Genomic DNA, 19,918 nt, shown 5'->3' with positions numbered 1-19,918 from the left:
GAATCCCATGGACAGAGGAGCCTGGCGGGCTCCAGTCCATGGGGTCACAGAGGCAGACACGACTGAGTGACTAATCCTATCACTGTTCTGAGGTTCTGGTAGACTTGAATTTTGTGGGTACACCATTCAACCTACAATTTCCAATGTTTTATTGGAAATTATTAGGAAAATAAGACTCATTTAATAAACCCTACTCTTATTTACTTGCTTTGAGAACACTAGTAGAGGATTACTTCCAATTCTTCTTAGGCTTCCCTGCACCAGTACAATGGTTGTGGATGACAGAAATCTAATGTCTAATTTGAATTCCTGTCTTCACTGTATAAGATTAAAAAAAAAAAACAAAAAAACTCATGTCCAGAGAGGAGTAAAGACTTGTTTAAATTCATGTCCATGAGCATCAGTGATAAAACTGTAACTGAGCCCATATCCTCCCCTTGCAGGCCACACTCACCTTGGGCAATTGGCACTTTAAAGGAGGAGCAATGGTGTCTTTTTTTTTTTTTCCCCCCCAGAATCTTTAATCAGGTAATACAACATCCTCCTCCCTCAAGAAAAGAGAAAGATCTAATGGTGGACACTTAAGCGTGGTGATTGGAGCAATGATTTTGCGTTTTTAGCAGAAGAGCCAAGGGAAGCAGAATAGGGGTGGTGGTGGTGAAGGATGCTTCTTAGGTAAGCAACACATTGTAGGGCCCAAACTGGTACAGCTCAGGCCAAGGTAACCAGCAGTGTTCTCTGCATTGACAAATGGCCTTGACCCTGGAGAACAAAGAAGCTGGATTATTATTTCCAGTCCTCTATCCAAGCTGTCATCAGCTAAGGAAAAAGTAGCTATGAGTGAGGGAAGTTTATTTTAAGATGGGAGTTGATCATTTGTTTTCTTCCTGTTCAGAGCACTAGGGATGTTAATTACAACTCTGAATACTGCTTAACAGCAAAGGCAGTAAACATGTGACACTGAGCTGAGCTAATGAGTATGATTACCGTTTAAAAGTTCTGACTTCAGCAATTACACACTAATCAAGAGGAGTGTTCAGACGTGAGGCTCAACCCGGAGGGAATTTAAGAGGACAACTCACACCTGTCTGGAGAGCTGAATCACAGGTTTACACAATCCCATCTTGAGTTCAGTTCACACCTCTCTCTCTCTAGAGGTAGTTTAGAAACAAATTTCTAACATTTGTTTCTCTAGATTATTCTTTGGAGGAACTGAAATGAAGGCAGGAGAATCAAGTTAACAAACCTGAACTTTTTTTTTGTCTTTGTCAGTAACTACAGAATTAGAAGCCCATGTTTCTACCCTTTCAAAGCTTCCAGCCATTTCAGCACAACAGTATGAAATGAGATGTGGCTAAAAGCAAGAAACATGGAATATTTGTTTTCTTCCCTTCATACCCTATGCCCCAACATTGTTGTCTCTGAGACACTAGCCAACTGAAAAGAAAGGAAAAAAACACTTGGATTGTAGGATCTTAGAAGACTGACCCCTCAATCCTAAGGCAAGGATCTTGACACCCTTACTTTTCCTACCTGCTCTAGGCAATGTTTGGGATCAGAGAGCCCTGGGTTGGCAATCTTTAGCTTTATTAGGAACACTAATAAATTTAACATTGTTATCTTGATGGACCAGATTAATACTAATCCACTTTCGGAGTGGCAGGAATGGGGGGACCTGGAGCATAAATGAGATTCCAAAGCCGTCTGCAAAAGGACCCAAAGTATGAGGAGCCAGTAGACCATTTCGAATGAGGCATGTGCCTGAGAACAAGGACTTTCTTTCATGGCCTGGGAGTTAAGGCCTGCTGGCAGGAAGGGGAGGGACCAAGTAAGCCCACAAAGCCCTTCTGTGATACATAGTTTGCTTCAAAGTCTGGCTGGAAAGTGGGAGCAGGGCCAAGATTCCACGGAGGCCAGAGGTCTAGGCCAGGCCCTCCTCACACTCTGTCACCTTTTTCTGAGCATGTCTCATGCACGAGTCCCATGGTAACCCCAAACCTCAGGTTGTGAAGAAACATGTTTTTGTTTTCATCTACATTTCCCCCAAGTAATCTGAACATGGGACATTTTGCAAATGCCCATTACTGTCCCATGGATTGGGGATTCTGAAACATCTCATTCTGGGAAAGGCTAATTTCAGTCCCTTTCCAAATGCTTTAACTCTTCTCCTCTGGGAAGCCCTTTCCACCGCTTCAACTCTTTCGCTTCCCCTTTCCTGTTTGCAGCCTTTGATCATGTATCAATAGGTAGTTGCTTGTATGAATCATCTTCTCAAGCAGTTTCTAACAGCAGCTGTATCCAGCTTGCTTGACTCCGAGGCCCAGTCCTGATGGGTCCTCCAGAGATGACTGTGAGGAGCGTGGTAGGGTTCAGCAGTCCACTTTTCTCAGCACGACAGCCCACTGGGAACATCACTTACTAAACACACTGGTTTCTCCTCTTACAGTTAGGATCTACGGTTCCAACTTTGACAAAATGAAAGCCTGTTCCTGGGGCACTTTCAGTCATTCTCAGTCCCCCCCACTGAAGCAGATGGGGCCCATCACCATCCCCGGTTTATGTAAGAGGAGCTGGTCACTTTGCTCATCCAGTCACTCAGAGCAAGGACTAGCATGCTCCCTCCATCAGTCTCTGCTTTTCTCCAAGCACCACACCACTTCCTCCAGGCATGCCTACTCTCAACTGGACTCCGGAGCAACTGCTCCTGGGCCAGGGTTGGGGACCAAGAGGAAGCAGGTATTAGTGTCTGTGTGTTTGCCCTTGACCCGCCTTTACCCTTGAGGGAACTCCTGTGTTCTGCTTCAAGCAATCCGAGAATCCCAAACTGGCCTTCCAACCAGTCACTGGGGACCTTTTTCCTGCTGCCTCTTGGCTACACATACTCAAACCACTTTGCACTGGAATATTTATTTATTTTTACTTGGCAAAAAGTCAAGTGCTACATTTTGAAAAACAAAACCTCAAACAATCAAACGCATTACCCATCACAGAAGAGGGTCTGGCAACAGTACAAAAACATCCTAAAATTATTTTTTTATACAAGTAGGTTTAAAATGAGTTCTGTGAGAACTAAGAAATCTACAGCTTGTAGTTTAATAATAGAAAAAAATTAAGACAATTAAAAGATCTGTAGCATCCAGCATTTTGCTTAATTCACTGTTTATAGCACCTATGTCTCTAGGTTAGAAGATGAGAATTCTAGAACCTGTGGTGTATGCCTTGCAACACTATACAGGGTGGACTTGCTGTCTCCCCTCCCCATTAGCCCCCCATCACCAAATAGAAGATACTTTTTTTTTTTCAATCTCCTCAGTTACACCCAGAGCAGGGGGGACAACTAGGAAAGCGACTTGGACAGAAGTGCAGAAATATGACTTCTTTCCCCCAGAATGGGCTGCTACCAGAAACAGAGCATGTGCTTAGAGTGGTGGAGGAATGTGGGGGTGGGAACAGCTCTCATCTGCAATATGATGCATAAAAAAGCAAGGAGTCAGTTGCCGGCAAGTTCAAAAACCTCACACTACACAGTTCAAGGGCGGAACAAATCACTGATCACATCGCTGCTTTTACATGCACAAGGCTGCTGGCTATAGGCCACCCCGTCGCCATCCCAGGGCTGAGCCAAGAGTGGCTCCACTGTCTTCAGAAAACACACATTCCACACACGAGGCACTCACTACACACAGATAAAGCCCCTGCTCATCCCCACCCTCCTGAACTGAACCCGTTTTAAAAAACAAACGCAAAACCCGCTGGGGAGATTAGAAGAAAGGCAAAGAAGTTTCTCCTCAAAGCCAAAGGGACCGAAGCATGTGAATTTTAGCAGACCTGAGGTCTCCCATTCCAGGTCCCTGAGGAACCATATCAGGTCTTGTCTGAGAGGAGGGAGAGGGAGGTTGGAATGGAAATTCTTTTTACCAAGTCCCACTAGGCCTTCTGCAACTGCCAGAGCCGCATTCTGAACTGAGACTCTGCTGTTTTGGGGGGAGTGGCCGCGGACTGGACCAGATGGGAAACTGAAGTGGAAGTGACACATACACAGAAATGTCCTCCCCGGGGGTCACACAGAAGAGGAGGGGCAGGTGGGAGATGGGTTACTTTGCAGTCCTGGCGTCAGAGGCCCAGGAAGCTTTCAATCGAATTCAAAGGGTTTCCTACTGGTGGTTTGTTTTCCTTTCTATTTTTACTTCCTATAATCAGTGTCAGACTTTACAAAACAAGATAAAGACCAGTCCCAAAGCTAGACTCTGTGAATAAAGTTGTTTCTTTTATAAATATTTTAATTACAGTAATCCTCACTCCAGGTAACTTCAATGACACACGGTACTTACAGGCACACAAGTTCTATCTCACACACACACACCACACACACAGCCCCCAAACTTTCACAGAAAGTCTAGGACAGCAACTGTATAATTATAAAGGAGCCCTACCTCTCAAGAGTGAAGTAAGGGTGAGGATGACTATGTCAACCTAAGGAACCCAGAGAGGGGAGAGTGTGTGTCACTTAAAGAAAAAATACAAACAGGAATTAACAATGTCTGGTTGAGAAGCCAGAAAGAAAAAAGATAGGAAAGTTAAAGTCTGCTTACCAAAAAAAGAAAAAACGAAACAAAAAAACAAAAAGTCCTTTAAATTTCTGTACAGAGGTTCTTCTTGTCAAGTGCCTAAAGCATAGGCAAACTCTGGTGTTCCCACTAAAATATGAGGGCCTCACACAATTGGAAAAAAACCAAAAGAAGAAATGGAAACTGAAGATGGAAGTTAGTGTAAATCTCTGCATTTGGGGAGAGAGTTGGTTGTCATTAACTCCAGAGCCCAGCATAGTTTCCATGGAGCCCTGAAGGGAGGGGACCTCCTGCCACAAAGAGTTTCGTTCCGGACGAGTCGTAGCAGTGGGTGTAAACAGCATTGGGGAAGAAATCAATGTCTGAAAAGTAATTCCTCCAGGTTTCATCATGATTCTATGGGGAAAAAAAAAAAAAAGAGACTCTGTTAGCACTTGCCAGAAGGGCAGAAAAGGCAAAAGAAGGGACAAGGATGCTTTCTGGGCCCCTTGAGAGGAGAAGGTCTTGTTATCTATCACTGGATCCCAGGAGACTGGTGCTCATGGACTTGGGGCCCCATTTTTCCAAATGACGTTAGGGAGGAGCCAAGTAGGGTGAAAAAGTGCTATACAAGCCTAAGGTCTTCTCAGGACTGCTGGAACCAGTGCTTTAATAATTTACTGGCAGTCTCTGGGGGGGGCTCCTTCTCCTTCTGGCTGTTATCACCTGCGGGTTATCCTAGGTCAACTAGTTTGTCTTTTGGGCCTCAGTTTTCCCATGGATGTGCAGACACAGAAACAAAAATCACCTTGATCTGCCTCTTACTAGTGAAATACTATGACGTCTTAGCAGGGGTGGGAGTGTAAGGACTCCGTTTCTGTCACTGGCCGGTAGCCATGTGAGGCCTGGGCTTACTCACCAGCCAGCCTTTGCCAGTTGTTAGTTTCAGGTTCTCTCCTGCGAGTTTGGGCTTGGACCCGTAACAAGCTGAGAGCTTCTCTTCCAGGAACCTCTGAGCCCGGATGTCATAGAACAGCAGGGAGCCCTGCCCTGTGCCCACAGTGATGATGTGCTCGTAGAAGCTCACCGACCGGATCCCTGAGAGAGAGAAAAGGAAAAGGGCGATCGGATCTGCGAGCCTGAATTTCTCTGGCACTGAGTTCACACGCCACCCCGACATCCCACAGCACCTTTCCTGTGGCAGACCTAGCTCATGCACAAGCCGGAGCACCGTGATGCCACACTGGCCATCCGCACACTAACAGGAACCTTCCCATAAGCCTCAGAGAGGCGCCTGATGATGCCTGAGATGCTTGTGGCCTAGGACCGCAAGTCTGCCCTGAACCTTCTTGCCTCCCCTTGGCTCACTCTGAAGTCATCCATCATCACTCTGAGCTCGTCTCCATTCTATGTTTCTAACCTGCACTGAAGCTGAGGGTAATGTGCATATTTATAAATCATTACATTAACAAGGGACTTTCTTGTATTTGACCTAAAACCACTACCATGGCACGGCAAGACGTCTTTATCTGGTATTAACTGTGTTAGGAAAGTGGCAAATAGCCTAGAACTCAAGACTCAAAGGTGCACAGTCTCTGACTTGTGAATTTAAGACAAGTCACCTAATCCCTTTGGGTCACAGGGAAAACACATCTGCTGCATCTGTTGATTAAATAAGAGCATGTGATTTGAAGAGGTCTCATTAGTATTTGTGAAATCAGTATCTCCTTACTAGGTTTGAATGCCACTTCTGTAACAGTAACCAAAATCTCTTCACTGCAGACATCATTCCTGCCAAGGCGATTTACTCTTTCCCTTACTTACACACAGTTACTCTCAGTCCTGAAATGTAAGTATTTCAAAGATAACTGAAAACAAACAAGCCGAAAACAAAGGCCATATCTGCAACATTTGCATGAAAATAAATACTACTTGAAAGAGAGAAGCTAAAGTGTAATCCATGCAGTGCCTTTTAATGGCAGCCACGTTTTTGCATGAGAAGGGGGACTAAGGAGAGATAAGAAGAAAACACACTTTGTTAAACTGGATCCTCTGGATTCTGGTCCCTGGGCTGTTCCCCCACCAACCAGTGTGATGACGTTGGGCAAGTTATTTAACCGATACGGGTCCTAGTCTCCTCCTCTATAAAATGGGGTATAAACTGCCTCCCACAGGGTTCTTGGTAAGATGAAATGAGACGGCTGACAAAAGTATTCTGAAATCTTTAAGTACAGTACAAACATGCCTTTTTATTCCTCAATAAAGAATGAGGGTGCCCTCTGAGAGAATATGCTATTAAAGACTGGTGGTGGTGGGGTTTTGAAGTCTAGTTCATCCAGTGGCCAGAACTAAATATCTTCTTTATCTTTATTGACATACAATCAATATACAATGCACTGCAGTCAAAGTACACAATGTGAAGTTTTAATATATGTATATATCCACGACACCATCACCACAACCAAAATAACATTATCACCCCCAGAAGTTTCCTCACCGCCCTCTGCAAAATCCCCCTCAGTCTACTGCATCATCCCTTAGCATAAAATGAATTTCCTAGTTCAGGCAGAGCTCCAACAAAGAAACTAACAGGAAAGAGAGCAGGGTGATGTGAGGGAGCACGGAAACCACCAATATCCTGACGACTGGTTTCCATCAAAGGCTTCTGTGACCACACATTTGTCTAAAGTGTTTGAAGCTTGGCTGCCACGCAGGCATTCCAGCTCCCCTCTGTGTCACCAAACACCTTCATAAAGATCACTGTACTTGTCTGGAAACCAGTATAGAAACAGAAGGGCAAAAACCAACGGCGATGCAGCTGTAAGCCTGAGGGGCACACAGGGCTCTTACCGCTGCCTCGCTCCCTGGAGCAGACAGACTTGACGTTGTATGATGGCTGCCGCGGATCCAAGAAAGAGACGTGAGCTTGGGAGCCCACTGCATAGACTGACCACTCATTACCATAGGCCAGGCACACATTTTCACGGCAATATGGCAGTTTGGTGGAGAGGAGCTGAAAACAGAGAGGAGAAAGGTCACCGTGGTAACACCAGAGCGTATACGGAAGGGCGCTGTCCTCTGCTGCCCGCCCCTGTGGGCTGTCCTCACCCACAAGACACGCAGTCAGAGATCAAAAGACACACTGCTCCATCCCCAGGTATGTCAGAGAAACAAAGGTGGTGATAGTAAACAAGATCTAGGTACTGGAGAGGCTGGTTAGGGGAAAAGGTCAAGCTGGAATTAAATCATAAGAAGCAGAGAGAAAGGCCAAACACCACAGGCTGTTTCCAGGGATAACTCCAGGGCACTAAAGGCAAGGGCCCATCTGCTTTCTCTGCCAGGAAGAGCCCAACCTTCTCACCGAGCTTCAGCTAGGGGACCTTGTTTCTGGCGACCTGCAGCCTAAATCCCCCACTGTGTGGCAGCTTACACTACAGAGAGCATACTCGTGGCTCTGCTCAACCCCAGGCAGCCCAATAGGCGCTGACCCTGGACCCTTATCATTTAGCCAATCTTCAGAGCCCACTGCAGCTGAGGCACCCAGCAAGAGTGGTGGAGCACAAACGCTCCTGTGACATGAAGGAATCAGTAATTCCTGGAGCTCTGCTTCCTCTTGAAAGAGATTCCATCAAAGAAGGAATAAGTCTCAAAGGCCTCTGGGACAAGAACAGAGCAAAGGATTCACGGGTACGTTTAGCTTTAGGCAAAAGCTGCTTGCAAATATTGTAAACTCATACCTTGCATTGGAAAAAGAAATGGCAACCCACTCCAGTGTTCTTGTCTGGAGAATTCCATGGACAGAGAAGCCTGGCAGGCTATAGCCCACGGGGTTGCAAAGAGTTGGGACATGACTAAGCAACCAACACCCATACCTTAACATGATTATTTTGGAGAAGACTTCTCCTAATAGATTTTTGTCAACGACTCCTAACATTTAGGTTTGCCTGCCCTGACAATGTTGCAAATAGTCCACAATCCATAAGCAAATACTGAAATGCATTGTGGAATGGAAGACTGCCAGTTAAGGAGTCTCTCAGCAAGCCCTTGCAATGGGAACAATGTGAAAGCATCACCCCACTGACTTCTTTAAAAGATTTTCAAAAGAGGCAGGCTAGGCTCAGAAGTTCATGTACCATGTGATCACATGTCCAGACACTTCAAGAATTCATGTTTTAGATAAGAATGAATAATTCACAAGATTACAGTATTTTAACTTTAAGGTGAAACTACTAAGTCATGTTCATCACACCTTAGATAGGGTATTTTCAGCCTTCCAGAGATGAAAGTAGCCATCCAGCGATACTGCTCCCAATTCCTGCAAAAGCAATGAAAAACAGGTCATACGCACAGCAACTCACATACAACAGTAAGCAGGAGAATACCTGCAGGATGGGACCCTCCATTCCTCACTTGGATCCCGCGATGGTGCCAAAGATTATCAGCCCCTCGTCTCACCCTATGAAATGCAGCTGGACAGCATAGTAAAGCAAGGCTGCTTCTTGAGAGAACCCAAGAAGCTAGTCCAGGCTTGAACGGAGACACCCAAGGTTCAAAAAGCCAGTAGCATACAATCATACACATCACATCCTGTTTGACAGTTAGAACAGAGCACACACATGAAAGCCAGTTTTATAAGTCTCAGTGTGAGAGCTGCTCTAAGTAGAGGGTCTAAGGTAGGAGATCCATCTACCCCTAACCCCTAAATATGGATGAGAGATGGGAGGCTAAGGGAACTAGCCCTCAAACTGTGGGAAAAGCCTTTCTTCTCTTATGAGTCTGGGTCTTCAAACCAGCAGTCTACTTAATAGTTCAGTTTCAGGAGATCTGACTCAGATGATTAGACTTGATGGAAGCATTGAGAAGAGGCTGTGAAGAATGAAAAGGAACTGAATACAAGAGAGAAGAAAGTGACTGCATGTAGGAAAATCATACCCAAAATAGAGCACCTGCAAGGTCACGTGCAGATGAGAGACAGGTCAGAATGGCCCTGGGGAAACTGAGAGGTTAACAGACATGAACCAGGCAGAGAATACTCACTGCAAGGGGTAGGTTTCATAATTTTAGTTATCATCTTTCTCAGAGAGAGATTGTTACTGAGCATCCCTCAGTCTTTAAGAGATGCTGCTTGGGCTCAGAACCGAATTATGCAGTAAGCTCTGACTCGGGAAAAGAGAAGGGAAGCGCATCTTCCAAGACATAAGCCAAGGAACTGAAGTGGGGGGAATAGGCTTCAGGGGCCTCTGGCAAGCTCCTACCTTGTTCCTGTTGTTGAAGGCCAGGGCCCGGACCTTGCAGTTGTCAGGGTTTGTGTCCTCCTTGGGGATGTCCTTTAAGGCCTTGTGAGTGATGTGAGAATACACAGGGACTTGTGACACATTGCGCCTTGCGTCGCTTTTGGTCAGCACGTCCTCGGTCACCTCCCAGAGTCCCATAGAACCATCGCGCGAGCCTGCCGGGAGAGGAGACCACGGGCATCAGACATACCAGCTCGCCACGAGACACTCCCACGGAAGCCAAAAGGACTTTCTTAGCCTAGTTCTCCGAGCACCATGTTCACATGTGTGCAAGTCTGGCCAGTGGCCCAGACCAAAACAAACAGCAGTATGCATTTTAACAGCTACACTGGGAGGATGATTCAACTCAAGTTAGGAGTTAATATATAGGCATATATATGTATATTTTTTACCATGCCTGTCCCACAACCTGTGGGATCTTAGTTCCCCAACCAGGAATCGAATCTGTACCCCGTGCATTGGAAGCGCAGAGTCTTAACCACTGCACTGCCAGGGAAGTCCCAAAATGTAACCTCTAAGTGTAATGTGGTTGGTGAGACTTTTCAAAAGAGAACATAATACATTTGACAAAGCTCAATAATGTTCCAAGCCAAATGCTCAGCTTACTGGGGCGTGAATGCACAGGTGATCTCCACTCTAGATCAGTGGTGCTTAACATTTCTGGAGTCACAGTACCCCTTCTTCAGACTTAGGAATGCTAAAGACTTCTTTCTCTAGAAAAATACACCAAAGATCTACATTGCACACTCAACTTCAGGGAGGTTCCTAGGCCCCTTAAATGGACCACAACCCCTGAATTAAGAATGACTGTTCTACTAAGATGAGTGTTTAATAACATAAATTGTTTCCCTTAGGAAATAATAATGAAGCACTTAAAACGGGTCTCTTGGATAGATATAAAACAGTATATCAAGAACCATTAAAAAAATTTTCAAATTCCTTTCAGTATCAATATTTGCCAACATTCCATTCAGACCAGAAGGTGCCCCTCCCACACTTTAAATCTCCTGAATACTTCACAGTAAAAACTGTCTAACATGGGAGAAATATTACTCAATTTGCACCATAAGGTCTGTGGACAGAGGTTCAAAACAGAGGGTTCAATGTGTGTGAAATCCAGAAAAGGCCACCGAGAGAAGGGCACATCTAGAGAACTACTTAAGAGTGATAATGCAAGTTCAAAAAATAAAACACCACAAGCTTTATTATGAAAAATGTCAAGCATGTTGAAATGTTGAAAGAATTTTACAATGAATTATATACTCACATCTAGAGTCTACCATCATCGTTTTCTTATACGTGGTGTAACATACATCTATCTATCCTTCTAAATGATCCTATTTTAACCTAGTAATGATTCCATTTTAACAACTGGAATAGGTACTGAAAAAAAAAAACTAGCAAGATGTATTTAAAAATGTCAACAGTGAAAAAAAAAAAAAAAAGAAAAAAAAAAAAATGTCAACAGTGGCTATCTCTAGGCAGAGATTGTGTGGGTAATGCTTTCCTTTTTTATTTGAATTTTTAAAATTCTTATAACAAACATATGTTACTTTTGCAGTAAGGAAAAATTTATTTAAAGAACTAATCTGGCAGCAACATGAAGATTAGATTAGAGGAGATAAGACTAGAATCGGAGAGAAAACACAGAAGAACATTGGGGTAATTCAAAAGATAGATGATGAGCACCCAGAGAAGACAGAAAATAAATTGATGGGTGTAAGAGATATTTTAGAAAATCATATCAACAGGGCTTGGTAATCAATGGAGACTGAACAGTCTTAGTTCCCTTGCTGTGTGCCTAGGTAGAAGGCAGGAGCATTTATCAATATGTCAATGGTAGGGAGAGGTGTGGTCCTGGGAGGGAGATGATGAGTTTGAATACCCTGAATCTGAGGGAAATGTTCATCATCAAGGGGTTGATGTTCATCAAATGTGAACATTAACACTGGTTAACAAGTATTGAGCATTTTCACTATGGCAGCCACTAAACACTGTATCATTTGATCTTCCCAATGACCCTTTAAAGTATGTATAATCATTATCCATGTTTAAACCCAAGTCTTAAAAAGGCTTAAATAACTTGTCCTTTATGCTAATAAGCGGTATGACCAGGATTCAAATTCAGGTCTTTTATTATCAGAGCCACTATTCTTTTTTTTAATGCAGCAAAACCTATTTTAATGTTAATGGTACATCAAACATTCTTTTTTGGTAAATAATAGAACCTTGTTTATACCCAATGAAATAAGACATCTACATTGACTTAAAACTATCTGGACTTTCTTGCTGATGTGACCTCTCAGAGTACGAAATTCCTGATTTGGATGTAAATGAAGCATAACTGAAAATTCAACAGCTTTTTTTTCTTACTGCACTGTGCAGATTATGGGATCTTAGGATGCCAACCAAGGATCAAACCCAGGCCCCCTGCAGCTGAAATGTGGAGTCTCAACCACTGAACTGCCAGGGAAGTTCCCCCGGAAAAATCTTCCCCCTGCCCTCCTGCACAGCCGAATGTTGGAGCTATTGATATTCGCAACTGAGCTAATTATTACTGCAAAATTTTGAGGCAGTTTCTCAATCTTTATATATCACTCCTCCAAATTAGGTTTCTTATTGTCTCCGCACATATTATGGTTTTAAAATGTATACTGTGATTTTACTCTTTAGCTTCCATAATTGTATGTGGTCTTGTGTATCCTACGATATGTCATCAGCATGTCACAGGACATCTCCATCATTAGGGTAGCAAAGAGTACCAACTTATTTGGATGATCAGGAAACTGAAACACAAGCTACTTTCAATATGCAACAATTTGGAGAACACAGCATTTGAAGATTATTATTTGTACAAAGCTGTATTTCCTCAATTTAGATGGCAAAATTATATATTAGGAACATTGATGGGTTTTTGTTGTGTATGTAGAGGTTTTACTTATTCTACAGTTTATAAGGAAGGTATGTTCTATATTATCGTAATTAAAGTCTCAATAGAAGATGAGATTTCTATTGAGATTTAGATTTTATCTTTTAGATTAAAGATAGATTTTTAGATTTTAATTTTAGATTAAATTTTAGATTTAGATTTTAGATTTTAATCTTTCTTTTTTTTTTTGGCCACTCCATGAAGCATATGGGCTCTTCCCTAATTATGGATTAAACCAGTGCTCCCTGCATTGGAAGTCTTAACCACTGGACCACCAGGGAAGTCCCTAGATTTTAATTTTTTACTACAGTATTAGTTGATTTACAATATTATATTTGTTTCAGGTATACAGCACAGTGATTCAATATTTTTATAGATTATACTCCATTTAAGGTCATTATAAAATAATAGCCATATTTCCTTGTACTGCACAATATATCCCTGTTGCTTATTTTATACACAGTAGTTTGTACTCAATTCCATACTTCTATCTCGCCCCAGCTCTCTCCCCACTGGTAGCCACTAGTTTATTCTCTTTTTCTGTGAAACTGTTTGTTTTTATACATTCATTTTATTTTTGGATTCCACATTCCAGTGATGAGTTTTTGTCTTTCACTGACTTATTTCACTAAGCATAATACCCTCCAGGTCCATCCATGGTGTTGAAAATGGCAGAATTTCATTCTTTTTTAATAGCTGAGTAATAGTCCATTGTGTATATTACATCTTGTTTTTAATTTTTACTTTACATTGGAATATAGTTGATTAACAGTATTGTGTTACTTTCAACTGTACAGCAAAGTGATTCAGTTACATATATACATATCTGTTCTTTTTCAAATTCTTTTCCCATTTAGGTTATTACAATATATTGAGCAGAGTTCCCTGTGCTAAATAATAGGTCCTTGTCATTACCTGTTTTAGCTTTTTGGATGTGCCACGTGGCTTGTGAGATTTTAGTTCCCCACCCAGGACCTGAACTTGCGCCCTTGGCAGTGAAAGCGGAGTCCTAACCACTGGACTGCCAGGGAATTCCACGGCTACCTATTTTATTAAATGCTACTTTGGCTGCTTTGGGTCTCGGTTGTGGCCCATGGGATTCTCACCGCCTCATGTGGCACTGTTGGTTGTGGTGCAGGGATCCTCCAGCTGTGGGGCTCCGGAGCACACGGGAATTATCCAGGCAAGGATACCGGAGTGGTTGCAATTTCCTCCTCCAGGGGATCTTCCTGACCCTCATCTCCTGTGTCTGCTGCATTGCTCCTCAGCCTCTGGGATCTTAGTTCCCCGACCAGGGACTGAACCTGTATCCCCTACATTGGCAGGTGGATTCTTACCCACTGCACCACCAGGGATGTTCCCTGACCAATTTTTAACTGGGCTGTTAATTTTTTTTATAGAGTTGTACGAGCTGTTTATATGTTTTAGATATTAATCCTTATTGGTCATATCATTTGCAAACATTTTCTCCCATTCCATAGGTGGTCTTTTTTGGCTGTTTCCTTTGCCTCAGGAGATCAAATAAGATGCTGCTATGATTTATATTAAAGAGTGTTCTATGTTTTCTAGGAGTTTCATGGTTTCCAGTCTTACATTTATGTCTTTAATCCACTTTGAGTTTAGTTTAGTATATTGGTGTGAGAAAATGTGCTATCAATAATTTCCTTCTTTTACATATAGCTGTCCAGTTTTCCCAGCACTTCTCATTGAGAAGACTGGTTTTTCTCCATTGTATGTGCTTTGCCACAGATTTACTGACGAGCTAACTTCTTTGTTCTGTCCCATTGATCTCTGAGTGTCTTTCTGTGCCAGCACCATGCAATTTCAATGACCACAGCTTTGTAGTTTAGTCTGAAGTCAGGGGGCATGCTATCTCTAGCTTTGTTCTTTTTTATCTCACGATTGCTCTGGCAGGACTGCCCTGGTGGTAGTGGATGAGAATCCACCCGCATTGATCCCTGGTCCAGGAAGATTTCACATGCCATGGAGCAACTACACCCATGTGCTACAACTACTGAGGCTGTCCTCTAGAGCCCAAGAGCCAGAACTACTGAGCCCAAGTGCTTAGAGCCCATGCTCCACAATAAGAAAAGCCACCACAATGGGAAGCCTGCACACTGCAACGAAGAGTAGCCCCCACTCTCTGCAACTAGAAAAAGCCTGTGTACGGCAACGAAGACCCAAAGCAGCCAAAAGCACGTAAACAAACAAAATTTAAAAAAAAAATTGCTCTAGCAATTTGGGGTCTTTTGTGGTTCCATATACATTTTAGGACTGCTCTAGTTTGATGAAAAAATGTCATGGGTATTCTGATAAGGATTGCATTATATCTGTAGATTGCTTAGGGAAATACAGATATTTTAACAGCATTAATTCCTCTAATCCAAGACCATAGGATATATCTTTCCTTTCCTTTACAACATTTTCAATTTCCTTCATAAATGTTCTACAGTTTTCAGAGTATAGTTCTCTCAGAGTCAATATTCTTTCTTCTTTTTAAACTGAAATATAACTGATTTATAATACTAATTTCAGGTAGATAACATAATGACTCAGTATTTTTGCAGATGATATTCCATTATAGGTTATTATAAGATACTGAGCATAATACCCTCTGCTATACAGTATATCCTTGTTGCTTTTTTATTTTATATACAGTAGTTTGTATCAGTTAATCCCATCCCCTTAATCTGTCCCGACTCCCTCCCTCTCTGCTTTGGTAACCATATGTTTGTATTCTATATTTGTGAGTCTGTTCCTATTTCAGAGCCAGTATTCTTAAAACCTGCTTACTGTTCACAAAATGTAGCCTTGGAAGCTATCAGCCTGAAAACACAGAACACTCCCAGGATATATTAAAAAAGAGAAGGAAAGCTCTCCAAAAAAGTCATGTCCTGGCTCCCAACAACCCCATTTAGTTCAGCTTACTGTCATACACATAGTCCCTATAGAGGGGCCACGATTCAGTCTTTGCCCTCCAGGAGCTCTCATTTCTTGGGAAGACAAATGACAGGGAATCCAAAAGCTTCTGAACCGCTACTGAAAATTTTTGAACTGTGACTATGTTTGTCCATTAGACTTCTCCTTCCTTCCTTGCTGTTTTCTATTGCCTTGCAAAAAACCCGAAGAAAGAAACATTTATGTTCCCTTAGCTTTCTTTGTAGCAGTTCTAAGCATGGGCTTTGAACTGAGAGCTGGCTTCAGATCCTGACTCCAGATCCTGACTCCATCTCTCACTGTCTCTGTAGCCTCTGGCAAATTATAGCTTTTCAGAATCTAAATCTTCTCAACTGTGAAATGAGGCTGACAATGTAAACCTTCTAGGATTGTTATGATGATTCTATGAAATAACATATCAAGTACTTAATTTAGCAACTCCTGTGATTTTTTAAAATTTGGGAATCTGGAATGGACGATTATATTTTACATATATATGCAGGCATGCTCCATCGCTCAGTCAGGTCTGACTCTCTGCAAACCCATGGACCGTAGCTCCTGAGACGCCTCTGTCTATGGAATTATCCAGGCAAGGATACCGGAGTGGTTGCAATTTCCTCCTCCAGGGGATCTTCCTGACCCTCATCTCCTGTGTCTGCTGCATTGGCTGTGCCACCTGGGAAGCCAGGTACCCAGAAAAGCTGGCTGACACTCTGGGCCTACGTTCTAGGCTGCTGTGGGTATTCAGAAAGCATTTGAGTATCTCTTCACTCATTTCCATGTATTTTTCCTGACTGTTCTACCATTGGGAGGGGAACTTCCCCAATCCTGTTCAGCTTTATCAACATTATATAGTTGTACAGAAAATGATAATTGCTCCAAATATTTTCCAGAGCACAACTTTTCCAAAACCACTCTCCGAACTATTGTCTCAGCAAATCCCAACAAAATGTTGAAGCTAAGGGGCCATCACACAGGCTCTTTAAAAAAAGGCAGAGTATGAATAATAAGTGTGCCAGTACTTCCAGTACTTTCCAGATTAGGAATATACAAGGGACAAGACTTATCCAAGGTCACATGCTAAGTCAGAGAAAGAGACAATACTAGAAATAAGGTTTTCTGGCCCCTGGCTGATGGTTGGTTATTGGGCTATTTCCAGTTACACTATGACCCCTTTTTTAACTTCTAGCCTCCCTCCTTCCCTGCCACACCAGAATTCCTTACAAAAGGGCAATTTACCAGACACGGCCATAGTGTCACTGATCCACGCAATGGAAAAGATCCAGTCCTTGTGTCCGTCCTTCAAGGAGGGAGTGACAGGTGCGGGAGGTGGGGGGGAGGGGGGGAAGGAAAAAAGAAATGAGTGAAATGAGGATTACAACGTACACCCCTGAAAAGCTTAAAAGTCTGAACGAAAATATCTTTGTAAAAATTACAATTTTGATCTCTGGTGATCACAACCCAGATGGCATGATCCTACAATCTTTAACTGTGTCTTGAGAAGCTCCAAGCTGAAATGAAGCTGGCTTGCCTACGGGCTATAAACACGGCCGGTGGACACACTGCTCCAGCACTCTGTCTCTTGATGTCTTACCTGCGGCTCCTACACACCATCATCCACCTCTCATCCCTCCAACTTCATCCTGGCACGCTCCCCTGTGCTTCCTGGGCCAACAGCTAGAACCGACCTCTATGTTCTTCCCTCTTCTGAACTCTCTTCCGCAGACATCAGCATGGCTTGTACCCACATTTCCTTTAAGCCTCCCTGCTCAAGTGTTACTCTTATCAAAGAGGCCTTCCCCGACTACCCTCTGCAGTAGCATCCTCCACCACCCTCTCTCCCTTTAGCCTGCCTTTCCTCTTCTCCGTGGCACTTCCCACTCTGACTTACTGCTGGTACATTTCTGTTGGCTTATACGCCTCCCTTCACTTGAGCACAGGCTTCAGGAGGACAGGGGGGCTTTGTCTCTCTTATTCACTGCTACATCCCCAGAGTCTAAAACAATGCCTGGCCACAGAAGGGTCAAAAATTAGTTGCTGAATGAATAATAAACTCTTCTGACCATGGGCAGTAGGAAATGTGTAAACACTGTGGACTCAAACACCAACCCACTGCTGCTGGCATCTGAGGTGTGCTGCTCGCACCTGTATCAAACAGCCCTTCTGTCAGCATCTGAAGCTCTCTGTACCCACTCTGACATCTCCATACCCACATCTCACCATTACAACTCCTCACCCCCACCCCAGCCCCCAAGTCAGCAGTAAGCAAACTGTTCCTTCCCGAAGGGCTTACGGGAGGAAGGTCCATGTTACCTGCTGGGCTCTGCTTAAAGACTTACATCTCCCACACACACAGGATCTAGCGTAGGCAGCCGGTAGACGGCCAGACTGTTCGGGTTGTCTCCTCCAGTGGCTAACAGCGTCCTAGAGGGATTCAGCTCGATAGCATGGATGCCGCAGCCCTGCTGAGTCACACCGCCGGGCTCCCGGTCCTTCAGAATGGGAATCTTGGTGATCTGGCTTGTCTGGACATCCACTACAAACAGCTACGAGAGAAAAGAGATAAAGAAGGTGAAGTTTCTCTTCAGTGTGGCTGACCTTGCGTATAAATATCCATTCATTCACTCAGTTATCCATCAAACATTTAATTAATGTCTACTAACTGCAAAGTCAGGGCTACACTAGTCAAATGAAACATGTAAATAAGAAAACATAACAGAGATAGGTATAATATGCTATATAATATGTTATATAAACACAGAAGAGGAAGAAGTAAATTCTGCCTGACATTCAAAGATGGCTTCAAAGAAGACCTGTATTAGACTTTGGACCTAATGAACCTGATGAAAGGTTTTCTACCAGTGCAACCGTATCATGTATCACTAATTCTTATCAACACATGTGTAGAAAATTATAAACAAAACACATCACAACCACTATTAGACATAAGTATAAACCATACCAGGTTTGCTAGAGTGACCTGAGATATGAGAGAGTAAGAGAGATTCGCGTCTCAACTGCTTATCTGTTCCGTGCCTCCATGTCTCTGCTTATGCTGCTCCTTCTGCCTGAAATGCTCTTATCCACTTCTGTAACAAACCAACCCTCTTTCATTCTCCAAAATTCAACTCAGAGAAATGCTTGATAGAAAAGATCAGTCTTAGAGAAAGGGCATCCCCAATGGAGTCTATTATTAAACTCTTTATGTGATTCAATGATTCATTCCTTTATTTGCTCACTGAGTCAGCACCAATTCAATGCCAAGAACTGTTCTAGGTGTGAGAAACCTAACTACCAGGAATGATCTCTGTCCTCATATACCTCATAGTCTAGGAGGTTCACTTAAAATTCTATCAGCAAATCTCAGAGTGAAGCCAAAACATGTCAAATCTTTGTATAAACAACCTACTGCTTGCATAGGACGATTTATGAAAGGAGGACGTAGGTAAGTCTTAAATTTAAAAGAGAAATAGAAAAGGAAGAGTAGCTAGAATAAGAGGGTCAAGCAGAGACTGGGGGTGGGGCGGATTTTAAAAAGAAAGGAAGAGTGAGGGGAACCACTCCCAAACCTGTAAACCCTGACAACTATTTAAGGCCGAGCCTCCACCTAACTGGCGCCATCACCAATGTGTCTGACAGGCATTTTCAAATTTTCAAACTCAATGTGTCTAAAACAAATTATCTTCCTCCCCAAACTGCTCATTTCAACTGATGCCACCACAATCTTCCTGCTCACTCAAGCCTGGGATTCACCCTAGATTCCTAACTTCCTCCTAAATATTCTTACAGTTGGCTCCTTCTTCTTCATCCTCTCTCCTCTACACGACTTGCCTTCAGGCAAGGCCATCAACAAAACTATACTCCACACTATAATCATTCATCTTCCTAAAGAATGGAAATCCTCCCATATCCATTAAAAAATATCTAATAGTTCCCCTTCCCCTAAATTTGACTTCCCTGGTGGCTTAGACGGTAAAGCGTCTGCTTACAATGCAGGAGACCTGGGTTCGATCCCTGGGTCAGGAAGATCCCCTGGAGAAGGAAATGGTAACCCACTCCTGCCTGGAAAATCCCATGGACGGAGGAGACTGGTAGGCTTCAGTCCATGGGGTCACAAAGAATCGGACATAACTGAGCGACTTCACTTTCACTTTCCCCTAAATTCAAGCCCTTCAGCATGGCATCAAGATTCTCCTCAACGTGGACCCTAT

The 19,918-nt window shown here is 43.2% G+C and overlaps 1 protein-coding gene across 1 annotated transcript in view; it reads right to left on the bottom strand.

The window, feature by feature from the left end:
* Positions 1-2,891: 2,891 nt before the first annotated feature.
* Positions 2,892-19,918, bottom strand: part of DCAF12 (DDB1 and CUL4 associated factor 12) — a 37,810-nt gene continuing 20,783 nt past the window's right edge. Inside the window, exons 3-9 of the mRNA XM_043927613.1 lie at positions 18,047-18,253; positions 16,947-17,007; positions 9,803-9,996; positions 8,797-8,862; positions 7,398-7,560; positions 5,467-5,645; positions 2,892-4,964 (exon numbers count right to left, since the gene is read on the bottom strand). Of these exons, the coding sequence (XP_043783548.1) occupies positions 4,806-4,964; positions 5,467-5,645; positions 7,398-7,560; positions 8,797-8,862; positions 9,803-9,996; positions 16,947-17,007; positions 18,047-18,253 (1,029 nt within the window). The 3' untranslated portion in view covers positions 2,892-4,805. The remainder of the gene's footprint in view (positions 4,965-5,466; positions 5,646-7,397; positions 7,561-8,796; positions 8,863-9,802; positions 9,997-16,946; positions 17,008-18,046; positions 18,254-19,918) is intronic.

This window comes from Cervus elaphus, chromosome 16, assembly GCF_910594005.1.
Source record: "Cervus elaphus chromosome 16, mCerEla1.1, whole genome shotgun sequence".
Taxonomy (NCBI): domain Eukaryota; kingdom Metazoa; phylum Chordata; class Mammalia; order Artiodactyla; family Cervidae; genus Cervus; species Cervus elaphus.
The sequence above is the reverse complement of the archived record's forward strand: the minus strand, read 5'-3'. Positions and strand labels throughout refer to the sequence as shown.